Here is a 12,717-nt window from a genome sequence, read left to right as displayed (position 1 = left end):
GAAAGAGTGATAGTTTATATCGGTGGGACTTTATTATAATTTATTATTATTCATGATGACACCATCTAAATTTAACTCTGGCCAAGTGGAGTGAAGCCAGCAGGGACTTAACCAAGACAACATCAAGATAAACTACTTACTCTTACTCTAACTAACTCTCTCTACAGCATATTCAACATTTTTCAACCAATACAATATTACAAATACAGTACCAAATATACTCTTTCATGTTAGGGCAGAAAGACATAAGGCATGGACAAGGAATGGAGCAATTGATTGACAATAAGACATATAAAAACAATGGTTCTGTCAAAGCTTTACCATTACACCCCTAGTATTAACCCTCTCATACCTCAACCATCACACCCCTAATATTAACCCTGTCACACCTGAACCATTAAATCCCTAGTATTAACCCTGTCACACCTGAACCATCACACCCCTAGTATTAACCCTGTCCCACCTGAACCATTACACCCCTAGTATTAACCCTGTTAAACCACTACCATTGCACCCCTGGTATTAACCCTGTCACACCTGAACCATCACACCCCTAGTATTAACCACGTCACATCTGAACCATCACACCCCTAGCACTAACCCTGTCACACCTGATTCCATTACACCCCTAGTATTAACACTGTCACAGGACAGTAATGTCACCTGAAACAATGACAAGGGTACAAGACAAGATATACAATTTGTATACATAGGCGTAACCTAGGATGGGTATTTACATCTTTATCGAAGACTAGAAAATCTCAGTTTATTTTCAACACCTAGCAGCCATTCTCTAAACTCAGCACCCAAGACTGAAAATGCAGCAGCTTGGCTCACAGCTTTGTGTGCAAATGGGATCACAAAGATGTTTGTAGATGAAGGCTGAGGCAGTTGCTGCAAGGGGATTCTGTTGAGCCAAGCAGAAGGAAAGTGTAATGTGTTCTAAACAATTGGAGCATACTGAAAAGTAATCAACATAAACTGTATACTAGGCCATCAGGAAAAGGTTTTTCATTCTACACATTAGGGATGCCAGCAAAAACAGAATCGAAAAAAACAGAATTTACTTTTTTCCTGTTAGTGGATTTAAATATACATGCAAACCCTTAGCAAGACCAATAATTTAGTGTATGATTTATTGTGTGATATCATGTACTATTTTAGCCTCTGCATTGGAATTAGGCTGTGACCCGATCTTTGTATCCATACGAATTCTTAACGAAGCATCGTGAGGGACTTGACTAGTGTAATACACAATAAAAATGTAATTTGAAAACATTTATGTCAACCATGCTTAGGTGATAGATATTGTATGTCAGCAATAGGCTTTTGAAATAGGCTTGAGTCCATTCTGTATTGTCAATTCCCATATCTCCCGTCTGAGATAACTAATGTAAATCTCATGTTAATCTCTACACACACATGTGTTTATGCTATTTACAGCATAATAAAGCTATTCTACACGGACATATTCTCATCCTAGCCCATAGTGACGTTGGGTGATGTGTGTGTCCTGCTGTGTAGAGTACGGCCTGCGTCTGGGCAGCCAGATCTTCATCAAGCAGATGACGGCTACAGGCCTCGCTGCCCAGGATGGCACCCTGCAAGAAGGAGACATCATCCTCAAGGTGCTCATACTTCTCTCTGATACCGCACTGATATTGGTCCCAGCAATGGAATCATTCAGGTATATTTGTGCAACATATTGCATCTGAAATGGTGGTAGTATTGCTGCTAATGACTAATGACATTTAAAGGGGTGTGTCATGTTTTCGACTTTTCCCTTTGATGTGGACTGTTAGATGACATATCTACCATGTTTTACATCTGCTAAACTAGAAAAATCTGAATTTACAGTCACACGCAAAGCGTTCAACCAATCAGAAACAGAGTGGGAGTGCTGACCAATCACAGCAGACTGGGCTACTCTGGAGGCGGGCCTTAAAGCGACATGAATATGATACAAAACCGCATGTTTTTGAAAGATGCTGAATTCGATTTTGCAGAAATTAACAGTGTGAGAATAATAAGGGGTATTTCTCCCTGCATTTAACCCTATTCTAGTAGTACCCCCAAATGAAATTATTAACCCTAAAAAATCCTGATATGGGATCTTTAAAAGCAGGGAGTGGATGTGGTTCAATTACCATTTCCAAATTCCCCTAGAAAATGAAACTCATTGAATCTGAAATCAGCCTTCCTGGCTGGATGTGGAAGCCGCATACTGAATCTCAAACTGCTTTTGGGTGAAAACCAGAACGGTTTAATTTGAATGTATTATGACCTAGAGACTTTATAATGCAATATCTTCACCCTCTAATGGCCTAAGTCACTTTTTTACCAAAATGATTTTCTTGCCTAAATCAGCTCCTTGTGATGCTGGCCACCTCTGGTAAATTCTCAGCATCCTCAGTTGAACAGATCATGTGATCCGCCCCCTTTAGTGTAATGGCCTATGTCAAGAGTGTGGATTAGGCCATTTTATTTAGCCTAAGTCACTAGACGGAGTGACTTAAGCAATTTTATAAGCGTTTCAAAATGGCGGCCACTTCCAAAAGAAAGAAAGTCTACCAAGCTAGTGACGTTATTGCCATGGTGCAGGACTCGTTCCATACTGGGAAGTGATAAGGTTTATTATAATAAAGGCTAGAATTTGAATGTTGCATGGTTAATTAGTCTTTTTGAGGGTTGTTTTCCCTCTTTGGTAGGAGATGAACTTGACTCTTCTGACACTCATCAGGCCCCATCCAATGAATATGAAAATGAGACCGTCGTTGAGATGGGGGAAAATGCACCATGCCAAGACTCCTTTTCAGATGGAGCAGACAATACTTTCAAACTCCCATTGATGATGCTGAAGAAGTCGAGCAGTCACGTCCACATCTTGAAGACTCATCTGCTGATGATGATATCGCCGATCCAGACTATAAACCATCCGTTGATGAGTCCTCTGCTCCTGAAAATGAAGACAGCCTTGGCAATACTGTCCAAAGGAAAATAAATAAACGCCTCCGTCCAGGAACATGGAAGCAAAATTAATCCAAGGAGAAACGTCTCAAAGGAATGCCATACAACCTCAAAGGTGGCAAAGAACGAAGTGCAAAGGCTATGGGTTCTCCCTGTAACTCGAAGTTCTGTCAACGAATCCCAACTCGAGGCTGCCAATCCATTACAGAAGAGCAGCGGCAGTGGATATTTCAGAAAGTTTGGTCAATGAACACCTGGGAAGAACGTCAGTTATACATCAACGCTTTGGTCACAAAGCAAAGGAAAGTTGCTGGAGGATCCCGACGCAGTGTATCATTCTCCTACCAACTGAAGCTTCAGGATGGAAGCAGTTGTAAGGTGTGCAAGTCACTCTTTTGCTCTACAATTGGTGTCCCTGAAAGAACCATTACACACTGGCAGAACAAAGACACCATCAACCATGCATAACAAGCAGAAGCCCCACCGTCTAAATCCGGACCTAAGAGTGGTAAGAATGCAAAGCTGGAAACTTGTGTCACAGATTTCCTTAAGGACTGGTTGAAGGACCTGCCCACTGTTGATTCACACTACTGCAGAAGCACTTCAACCTACAAAAACAAGAAGTTCCTTCACCCTGGCCAAACCCTCTCCCAACTACATAGAGAATATGTACAAACGGCTGCAACTGCTGAAGTGAGGGCGGTTGGGATACGACATTTCACAGATGTGTTCCATGAAGAAAACTATTCCGTATTCATACCGCGAAAAAATCAGTGTGATGTTTGTGTTTCATTCAAGCATGGGAACATCAATAAGGTTGAGTATGATGCAAATGTCGCCAAGAAAGATGAAGCAAGGCAAGAGAAATCCTGCGACAAGGATTCTGCAAACAATGAGAAGTCTGTTTGGACAATGGATTTGCAAGCCGTGCTGCTGTCTCCAAGAACCCAAGCCAGCAGCATGTATTTAAAAAACGAAACTACAGATCCATAATTTTACCCTCTTCAACTTGGAATCAAAGGAAGGCTACTGCTATACCATTCGCCATTTTGAAGGTGTGATCAAAGACCATACAGAAATAAAGGAGATAATAGTGTGGAGTGATGGCTGTGGTTATCAGAACAGAAATGCAACTGTGGCAAATGCATACTCTGAGCTTGTCAGGAAACATGGGGTACTAGTAACACAGAAGTACCTTGTTGCAGGGGCACACACAAATGGAGTGTGACAGCATGCATAGTACCATTGAACGCAAAATGGTCGTGGATATCTTCATCCACAGAGACTATGTAATCATACTCCAGACGGCAAGAATCCGACCATCACCCTACCATGTCAAGGTGCTCAAGCATGATGAATTCCTGAGTCTGAATGATTCTTACTTCTTGAGCATCAGACCAGGCAAGAAAGCTGGAGATCTGACTGTGCATGATCTGCGGGCTCTTCAGTTTAGCAGCGATGGCAAGGTGCATTTCAAGTTATCCTTTTCAGAGAACACTGCATGGGAAGCACTGGCACAGAGGATACAGGTGCCAAAAGAGCTGATGGCATGGATACGAGTGTTTCCATGTGCTCTGCCAATCAAGGAGAGAAAGTTCCAGGACCTTCAGTCCATGAAACATGTCATGCCGATCGAGTTTCATCCCTTCTTCGACAACTTGCCTCATCAATAGGAATCAGTCAAAATAACTGACATTAAAGGTTCATTTGATAGATTGTTTTGCAATAAAAACCCAGCTCAGATAAGCTGGAGGGAGAAGTGAGGAGATGCACATGCCTCCTCAGCGTTCTGTTAAGATGTTAAGTTGTGGGAACACAGGTAACACAAAGGACAGAACTCACCACAAACTAAATGATCCGACCAGAAACAATGGAAAGACAAGGGCTTAAATACCAAACACACACAGGGCATGCAACGAGTAACAGCTGAGACACATTAGGGGAGGGAGCAGTAATCACACAGGAGGGAAACCTGACATGGGGAGAAACAACACCGATACAAAAGTAAAACAGGTAACACACCAAAACAAAACAAGGAAACCGACAGATCATAACAGTTCCTCATGGTATTTAGTTAGGGTTAGGGTTAGGGTTAGGGTAAAATGCAAAGGCATGTTCACAAATTGGCCTAAGTCATTTTATCCTCTCATGTTACACAATTGACTTCACATCATTATTTATTAGAGCTGTCAAACGATTAAAATATTTAATCGTGATTAATCGCATTAATGTCATAGTTAACTCTAATTAATCGCGATTAATCGCAAATTATTTTTCTATGCTAAATATCCCTTGATTTTTTTGTCCCATAATTCTTCTCATTTTAATTCTCTTATCAACATGGTGAAGTGCATCGGCTTGCCTTGTGCAAATGATTTTTTATTGATAACAACATTGGCATATACACTGATCAAAGCAGGACGATACAAAAAAAGAGCCTATAGTGCAATTAAACGACTGTTTTGAACAAATGTCATTTGAACATAGCAGTCAGGCTACTGCTTCTTTGTTTTGAGCCAAAGAAAAAAAAAAAAAAAATCTTCTTTTTTTTTTTTATAAAATAATTGCGTTAATCGCGCGATAAAAAAATTAACGCCGTTAAATTTGGTTTGCGTTAACGCCGTTAATAACGCGTTTAACTGACAGCTCTATTATTTATATATCAATACCTATATATGTAATCTATTGTCATAACCTTTTTGTTTAAAGTGATTCATAAATATCATATACTCTATATATGGTTCAGTTTTTTCTGTTTTCTGAACAACTTGAAAATATGACTTAGGCCATTATTTTAAGAGGGTGACGATATGATAGAGGGGACATTTTGTTGCTCGAACAATCTCTAACTTGGATCAGTCAAACCTTTTAGTTTTCAATTAATACAAAATATATTGCTTTGGAAGCTTTGTATGGATCCTGAAAGTGAAGTATTTTCTGACTTTCTAGACACACAGAATTTCCCCATATGAAAGAGGAAATCTTGTTGAGTACCCAGGTGTAAATGAAGACCTGTCAAGGTTTACACATTGAGCTTGAAATTTTTTTGGAGATTATCTTCTACTGAGGGTCTCGACTCAATCTGTATATCCTCTCCCTAATTATCGAAGTTTGTACAGATGTAAGCGCAGTCCCTGGGGGCTACGTGTGACCCTCCGTGGTACTGACTCCATGGCTGCATATTGCATTGATCTTCCTCATCGATGTGAACACCTCCCCTGTGGTTTACCTAGCCTACCTAAACCTGGCCAATCAGCACTTCCGTCTCTCATCACGGTGAGAGGCGGCAGCTGACAGCCCCCCCCCCCCCCCAGTCTTCCAACCATGCTTCTTCTTAGGGGGCGGGAGTTCGAGTATGTATTGTGGGTGTAAGCTTGTGGGATTTGGGTGTGTCGTATATATCAGGCATGGCATCCTCCACAGGTTGTCAATAGTGGAGTCAATGACTACACTCACGATGGGTAGATGGATGTTGACACACAGTTGGCTAATCAAGATCAATCAGTTTGTAAGCTAACATAAAGAAGATGGTTGGTGCCAGTATTGGCTCTGGCTTCAGGAGGCAAATGGGACCAACCTCAGGAGATAAATAAACCTTCCTACATATTTTGAGGGCATCTCGTATGGTACGTTTTATGTCTGCAGATCAACGGGACGGTCACAGAGAACCTGTCCCTGAACGAGGCGGGGCGGCTTATAGAGAAGTCCAGGGGGAAGCTGCAGCTCTCTGTCCAGCGGGACCAGCGGCAGCTGCTGGTCCGCATCCCCCTACTGGTGGACTCAGACTCAGACCATGAGGGTGAGTTGGTCCACATCCCCCTACTGGTGGACTCAGACTCAGACCATGAGGGTGAGTTGGTCCACATCCCCCTACTGGTGGACTCAGACTCAGACCATGAGGGTGAGTTGGTCCACATCCCCCTACTGGTGGACTCAGACTTAGACCATGAGGGTGAGTTGGTCCACATCCCCCCACTGGTTGACTCAAACTCAGACCATGAGGGTGAGTTGGTCCACATCCCCCTACTGTTTGACTCAAACTCAGACCATGAGGGTGAGTTGGTCCACATCCCCCTACTGTTTGACTCAAACTCAGACCATGAGGGTGAGTTGGTCCACATCCCACAACATCACACAATGAATGTAATGCCCGTTGAGCCTTCATGGTCTAACTTCTAACAAGACGAAATCTATATTTAAATCACTGTACTACAATGTCCACGCAGAGGTGTGCAGAGTTTGGGAGGTCAGCCGTTTGGTTGTAAGACGATATAGCCCCTTGCTATTTACTGAATTGTCATTCATCCATATGTGTCTGTTTAACCGCCAGATGTTTCCGAGATGGAGTCGTACCAGGACTACTCTTCCATAGACGACAGGAGGTCCCACCACTCGGATCAGTCTTCTCATTCATCCAATGACCGATACAACTCCAGGTACCGGGGGCGGGCGGGAGACCAGCGTAGGATCAGGGTCCAACAAGTTTAACCTCACCAGCCTCTCGCAGATCGGTTGGACTATGGGGAGAATAAATCTGGTTATATTAAACTCTGGCAGGTAAAAATAACACATTGTAAAAGTTAATGTTGGACCCTGCTTGTGATGATTGTCCTTATGAGTAGTTTGGTCTAGTAGTGGAGTCTAGTCCACCACTAAGTGAGGCAGGGGCCCTTACCCAATGATAATCCACAGCTGAGGAGGAAGATAAGCAGTATGTGTAGGACATAGGTCCATAGTCTTAGTCCTGAGGTCCCGGGGATTAAGCAAAGGATATCAGAGACACCTGAATTATTTGCCACCTTTCAGCAAAGAGACCCTGACCAGGTCCAGTCATTCAGGGATGTTAAAGTCCTCAAGCTTAAGTCCAGAAGGGGATGGTATATATGATGCAATAATAATATTGAAGGAGAGCAAATTCATCAACTCCTTTTATCAATCAACATTGAACATACAAATACTTTGCCTCACTTTGTCTTTTCTCAGGTTATCCTGGACTGGCGTTCAGGTGGCTGATTGAGATTAATAACCCCAAAGTCATTATTGCAGCACAAAAAAAGTACTTTGTTGTATACGGGGAATGGGTTAACCTAGCGATTGTTAATGCTTGGCACTTGTTTCATCCTTACTGTACCAACAGTGATATATATATATTGGGGGGGGGGGGGTTGAAGGTCTATTGGCTCTCAGCCAAAGAACGGGGCTGTTTGAGTCTCCAAAACGTAATGTCTTTAACATTGTCTAATTTCTGTGTGACAGGGAAAATCTCATCCCGGTTACCAAGGCGACAGGGCGGCGTATTAAAAAACCTGAGGATCTCCGGCTGTCATCAAAGCACAAAGTAGACGTGCGGCCCGCTGAGGAAGCTGGAGGTATTCAACCACCTCCTCACTGTACACACCAAGGCCTTTCAAATGCAAGGTTGCAGTATAAGAGACAGTGGGAGATCATTGAAAGGACAAATGTTAGTCGACTTGCATTTGGCTGTGGGTACTCCAACACAGAATGTTTGTCTTGCAGCTACTGTCAAAATAACTCCTCAAATTCTTCTCCGACCCAGCCCAGAAGAGGAGGAAATTTATGGGTAGGCCCCTAATTGTGCTATGGTCTTTATAAGATATTCTCTCTATCTCTGCAGTGTCCGAATTACTACTTGGCTTTAGGGGGGGTCTTTAAAATGAAGAAAAAATTCAACCCCTGAGAATTTCCTCGAAAAGCACAATTTAAACACTCAGAATGAGACTGACCCTTCCAAAATTTTCTTTCAGGGGTACCTAGGTTTCTGTCGGGGGAGCTCAGCCCCCCCAGCTCCCCCATAATTCGAACACTGTATCTCTGTATGATGCTCTGTATGATACTCTGAATGACCCTCTCTGTATGACCCTCTCTGTATGAGGCTCTCTGTATGACGCTCTCTGTATGACGCTCTCTGTACGACCCTCTCTGTATGATCCTCTCTGTCTGACGCTCTGTATGAACCTCTCTCTATGACGCTCTCTCAATGACCCTCTCTGTAAGACCCTCTCTGTATGACGCTCTGTATGACTCTCTCTCTATGACGCTCTCTCTATGACCCTCTCTGTATGACGCTCTCTTTGTGACACTCTCTGTATGACCCTTTCTGTATGACACTCTCCCTATGACCCTCTTTGTATGACGTTCTCTATGACGCTCTCTCTATGACGCTCTCTCTATGACCCTCTCTCTATGACGCTCTCTGTATAACCCTCTCTCTATAATGCTCTCCCTATGACACTCTATGACGCTCCCTCTATGACGCTCCCTTTATGACCCTCTCTCTACGACACTCTCTGTATGACCCTCTCTATATGACCCTCTCTTTATGACCCTCTCTCTAAGACGCTCCCTCTATGACCCTCTCTCTATGACGTTCTCTGTATGACCCTCTCTATATGACCCTCTCTTTATGACCCTCTATGACGCTCCCTCTATGGCCCTCTCTCTATGACGCTCTCTGTATGACCCTCTCTCTATGACACTCTCTTTATGACCCTCTCTCTATGGCGCTCTCTGTATGACCCTCTCTCTATGACGCTCTCTGTATGACCCTCTCTCTATGACGCTCTCTGTATGACCCTCTCTCTATGACACTCTCTTTATGACCCTCTCTCTATGACGCTCTCTGTATGACCCTCTCTCTATGACGCTCTCTGTATGACCCTCTCTCTATGACGCTCTCTGTATGACGATATCTTGAAGCATTGCTTTAGCAGGTATGCAGCATAAGTCAGACCAAATGCAAAAATGATAACCAGCACTATCTGAAAATGAATATATATAATGCATACATTTCATATATGTTATACTTCATTCCTGTGTACAAAAACTAGATGTTCCGACCTATTGGCATGCCTAGGGTTTTGGGCTAGCATGTCATGCCCAAAACCCATCAGATCATTTGAATTTTTAATTTACATCAATTTAATTCATAGAGATCGGCTAGAAGGCAACATGGGTATCCTCAAACAGCAAACATTACAAACATTTATTATCACAAATATTCAGTTTATTTATTTTGATATATATATATATATATATATATATTAGAGCTGTCAAGCGATTAAAATATTTAATCGTGATTAATCGCATTAATGTCATAGTTAACTCTAATTAATCGCGATTAATCGCAAATTATTTTTCTATGCTAAATATCCCTTGATTTTTTTGTCCCATAATTCTTCTCATTTTAATTCTCTTATCAACATGGTGAAGTGCATCGGCTTGCCTTGTGCAAATGATTTTTTATTGATAACAACATTGGCATATACACTGATCAAAACAGGACGATACAAAAAAAGAGCCTATAGTGCAATTAAACGACTGCTTTGAACAAATGTCATTTGAACATAGCAGTCAGGCTACTGCTTCTTTGTTTTGAGCCAAAAAAAAAAAAAAAAGTTTTTTTTTTTTTTTAGTATAAAATAATTGCGTTAATCGCGCGATAAAAAAATTAACGCCATTAAATTTGGTTTGCTTTAACGCCGTTAATAACGCGTTTAACTGACAGCTCTAATATACATATATATATGTGTGTATACGCTCATTATACAACAACAGTTAGGAACCAATCAGATCGCTGGATTTAGGCCCCCTAAATCCAGTATAAATATTAGAGCTGTCAGTTAAACGCGTTATTAACGGCGTTAACGCAAACCAATTTTAACGGCATTAAAAAAATTATCGCACGATTAACGCAATTATTTTATTTAAAAAAAATAAAAAAAATAAATATTTTTTTTTTTCTTTGGCTCAAAACAAAGAAGCAGTAGCCTGACTGCTATGTTCAAATGACATTTGTTCAAAGCAGTCGTTTAATTGCAGTATAGGCTCTCTTTTGTATCGTCCTGTTTTGATCAGTATATGCCAATGTTGTTATCAATAAAAAATCATTTGCACAAGGCAGGCCGATGCACTTCACCATGTTGATAAGAGAATTAAAATGAGAAGAATTATGGGACAAAAAAATCAAGGGATATTTAGCATAGAAAAATAATTTGCGATTAATCGTGAGTTAACTATGACATTAATGCGATTAATCACGATTAAATATTTTAATCGCTTGACAGCTCTAATAAATATATATATATATGTGTGTGTGTGTGTTTATATTCCTTTTTTTATGAAAAATGGTAATTAGGGGATGTCATTTCTCCCTGTTCTTATTGTTCTGTGAAACGTTTTCTTTACATGTATATAGTCTCAGAAGAACACAGCGCCTCAGGCCTCTGTCCTCACTGTCTAACGGAGCGCTGTTCCTACAGGCCTAACACAGTGATGGCGTGCTTCCAGAAGGGGGACAGCCTGGGCCTCCGACTGGCAGGGGGCAACGCTGTGGGCATCTTCATTGCAGGTGTTCAGGAGGGCAGTCCTGCTGAGGAGAAAGGCCTGCGTCCCGGGGACCAGATCGTAAAGGTAAGCAAGCATACACACTAAATATATCTGCCTGCACACATCACTGTTTTGGAGGGAACCGCTCAAGGGATTGCATGATTTGTTAAAGAGGTAGGTCAGGTGTGATTCAGATTCAGATTCAGAGTTTATTTTATTTTATCTTATTATTAGGCAAGAGTAAAAATCTTAGTGTTGCTTCCTCAACTGCCACATAGCAGCAACAATACAAGATAAACTAAATAAGATTACAAAAAATACAATTATGTAAAAATAAGTACATTTAGTTGAATGTGACATGTTCAATTAAATGTACTATACTGTCTGGATAGCCTCCAGGATCTTTACTTGTCATACAAAAAAAAGTTCATCCCAACATCCCAGCACATTGACACCTGCCCTTTTACACCATCTAAATTCCCAAAACAATTCAATGTATTGGGTCATTAGTTAACAAAGAGATCATAAAAAAGGATAAGTTTAATATTGTTGAGTTTAAAACTGACTAGTTGTACTAAGTAACTGTTACCATGTTGTTTTCAAGGTGAACAATGTCGATTTCCGAAACATCTTCAGAGAAGAGGCAGTTCTGTTTTTGTTGAAGATCCCCAAAGGGCAGGACATCACCATCCTGGCACAAAGGAGACATGATGGTGAGACATTCGAACTTAGTGATGGTACATACATATATTGTACAACAATGCTTTGAGTTTCTCAGGAAAACCCTTTGCTTTGTGCACAGATATAAGCCTGATCCTGAACATAATATTTAGCTTTTGCAGCTATACAATAATATATATGTGATTATAAAACAGTTTGGCGATCAATGTTTGCATCTTTGTATTGAAATTTGTGCATTCACTTTTTGGTGTAGTCTTCAACATTGTGCTGGTATCGGGGCGCAGCGATTCCTTCTTCATCCGTACTCACTTTGAGTACGAGCGGGAGGGCCCTCAGAGCCTGGCCTTTGGCAGCGGGGAGATCCTGAAGGTGGTCGACACGCTCTACGACGGTAAGCTGGGGAACTGGCTGGCGATACGTATCGGCAAGGAGAAGCAGCTTCTGGAGAAGGGCGTCATTCCCAACAAAATCAGGTGATCATTGCACGGTTTTGATTATTATGCTATAGTCGTGATAAGCCTCACATTCTGTTAGCGGGTGATTAGAAAGTCCACCAAATCCCAATTAAATGTTGACCTTAAATTTGATAGGAAACGTGTTTTCTACTTATATTATTTGATTCCGTAAAAAGAATTCCCCGCTTTTGCACTTTCTGGGACTATGTAGACGGCCTTATCTTGACTCTGCTAATTCTGCGTTGTGTTAGTCATATAATGAGTCGGG

The 12,717-nt window shown here is 41.5% G+C and overlaps 1 protein-coding gene across 2 annotated transcripts in view; it reads left to right on the top strand.

Annotated features, from left to right (window-relative positions):
* The window catches only part of LOC115545965 (tight junction protein ZO-2), a 34,004-nt gene that overhangs the window by 13,142 nt on the left and 8,145 nt on the right, over positions 1–12,717 (top strand). For both annotated transcript variants that reach the window (XM_030359505.1, XM_030359506.1), the window contains exons 6-13: positions 1,525–1,628; positions 6,613–6,766; positions 7,298–7,403; positions 8,224–8,336; positions 8,485–8,548; positions 11,247–11,397; positions 11,918–12,026; positions 12,248–12,467. In XM_030359505.1, coding sequence (XP_030215365.1) covers positions 1,525–1,628; positions 6,613–6,766; positions 7,298–7,403; positions 8,224–8,336; positions 8,485–8,548; positions 11,247–11,397; positions 11,918–12,026; positions 12,248–12,467 — 1,021 coding nt within the window. The remainder of the gene's footprint in view (positions 1–1,524; positions 1,629–6,612; positions 6,767–7,297; positions 7,404–8,223; positions 8,337–8,484; positions 8,549–11,246; positions 11,398–11,917; positions 12,027–12,247; positions 12,468–12,717) is intronic.

Source organism: Gadus morhua, chromosome 6 (genome assembly GCF_902167405.1).
Source record: "Gadus morhua chromosome 6, gadMor3.0, whole genome shotgun sequence".
Classification (NCBI taxonomy): Eukaryota; Metazoa; Chordata; class Actinopteri; order Gadiformes; family Gadidae; genus Gadus; species Gadus morhua.
The sequence above is the reverse complement of the archived record's forward strand: the minus strand, read 5'-3'. Positions and strand labels throughout refer to the sequence as shown.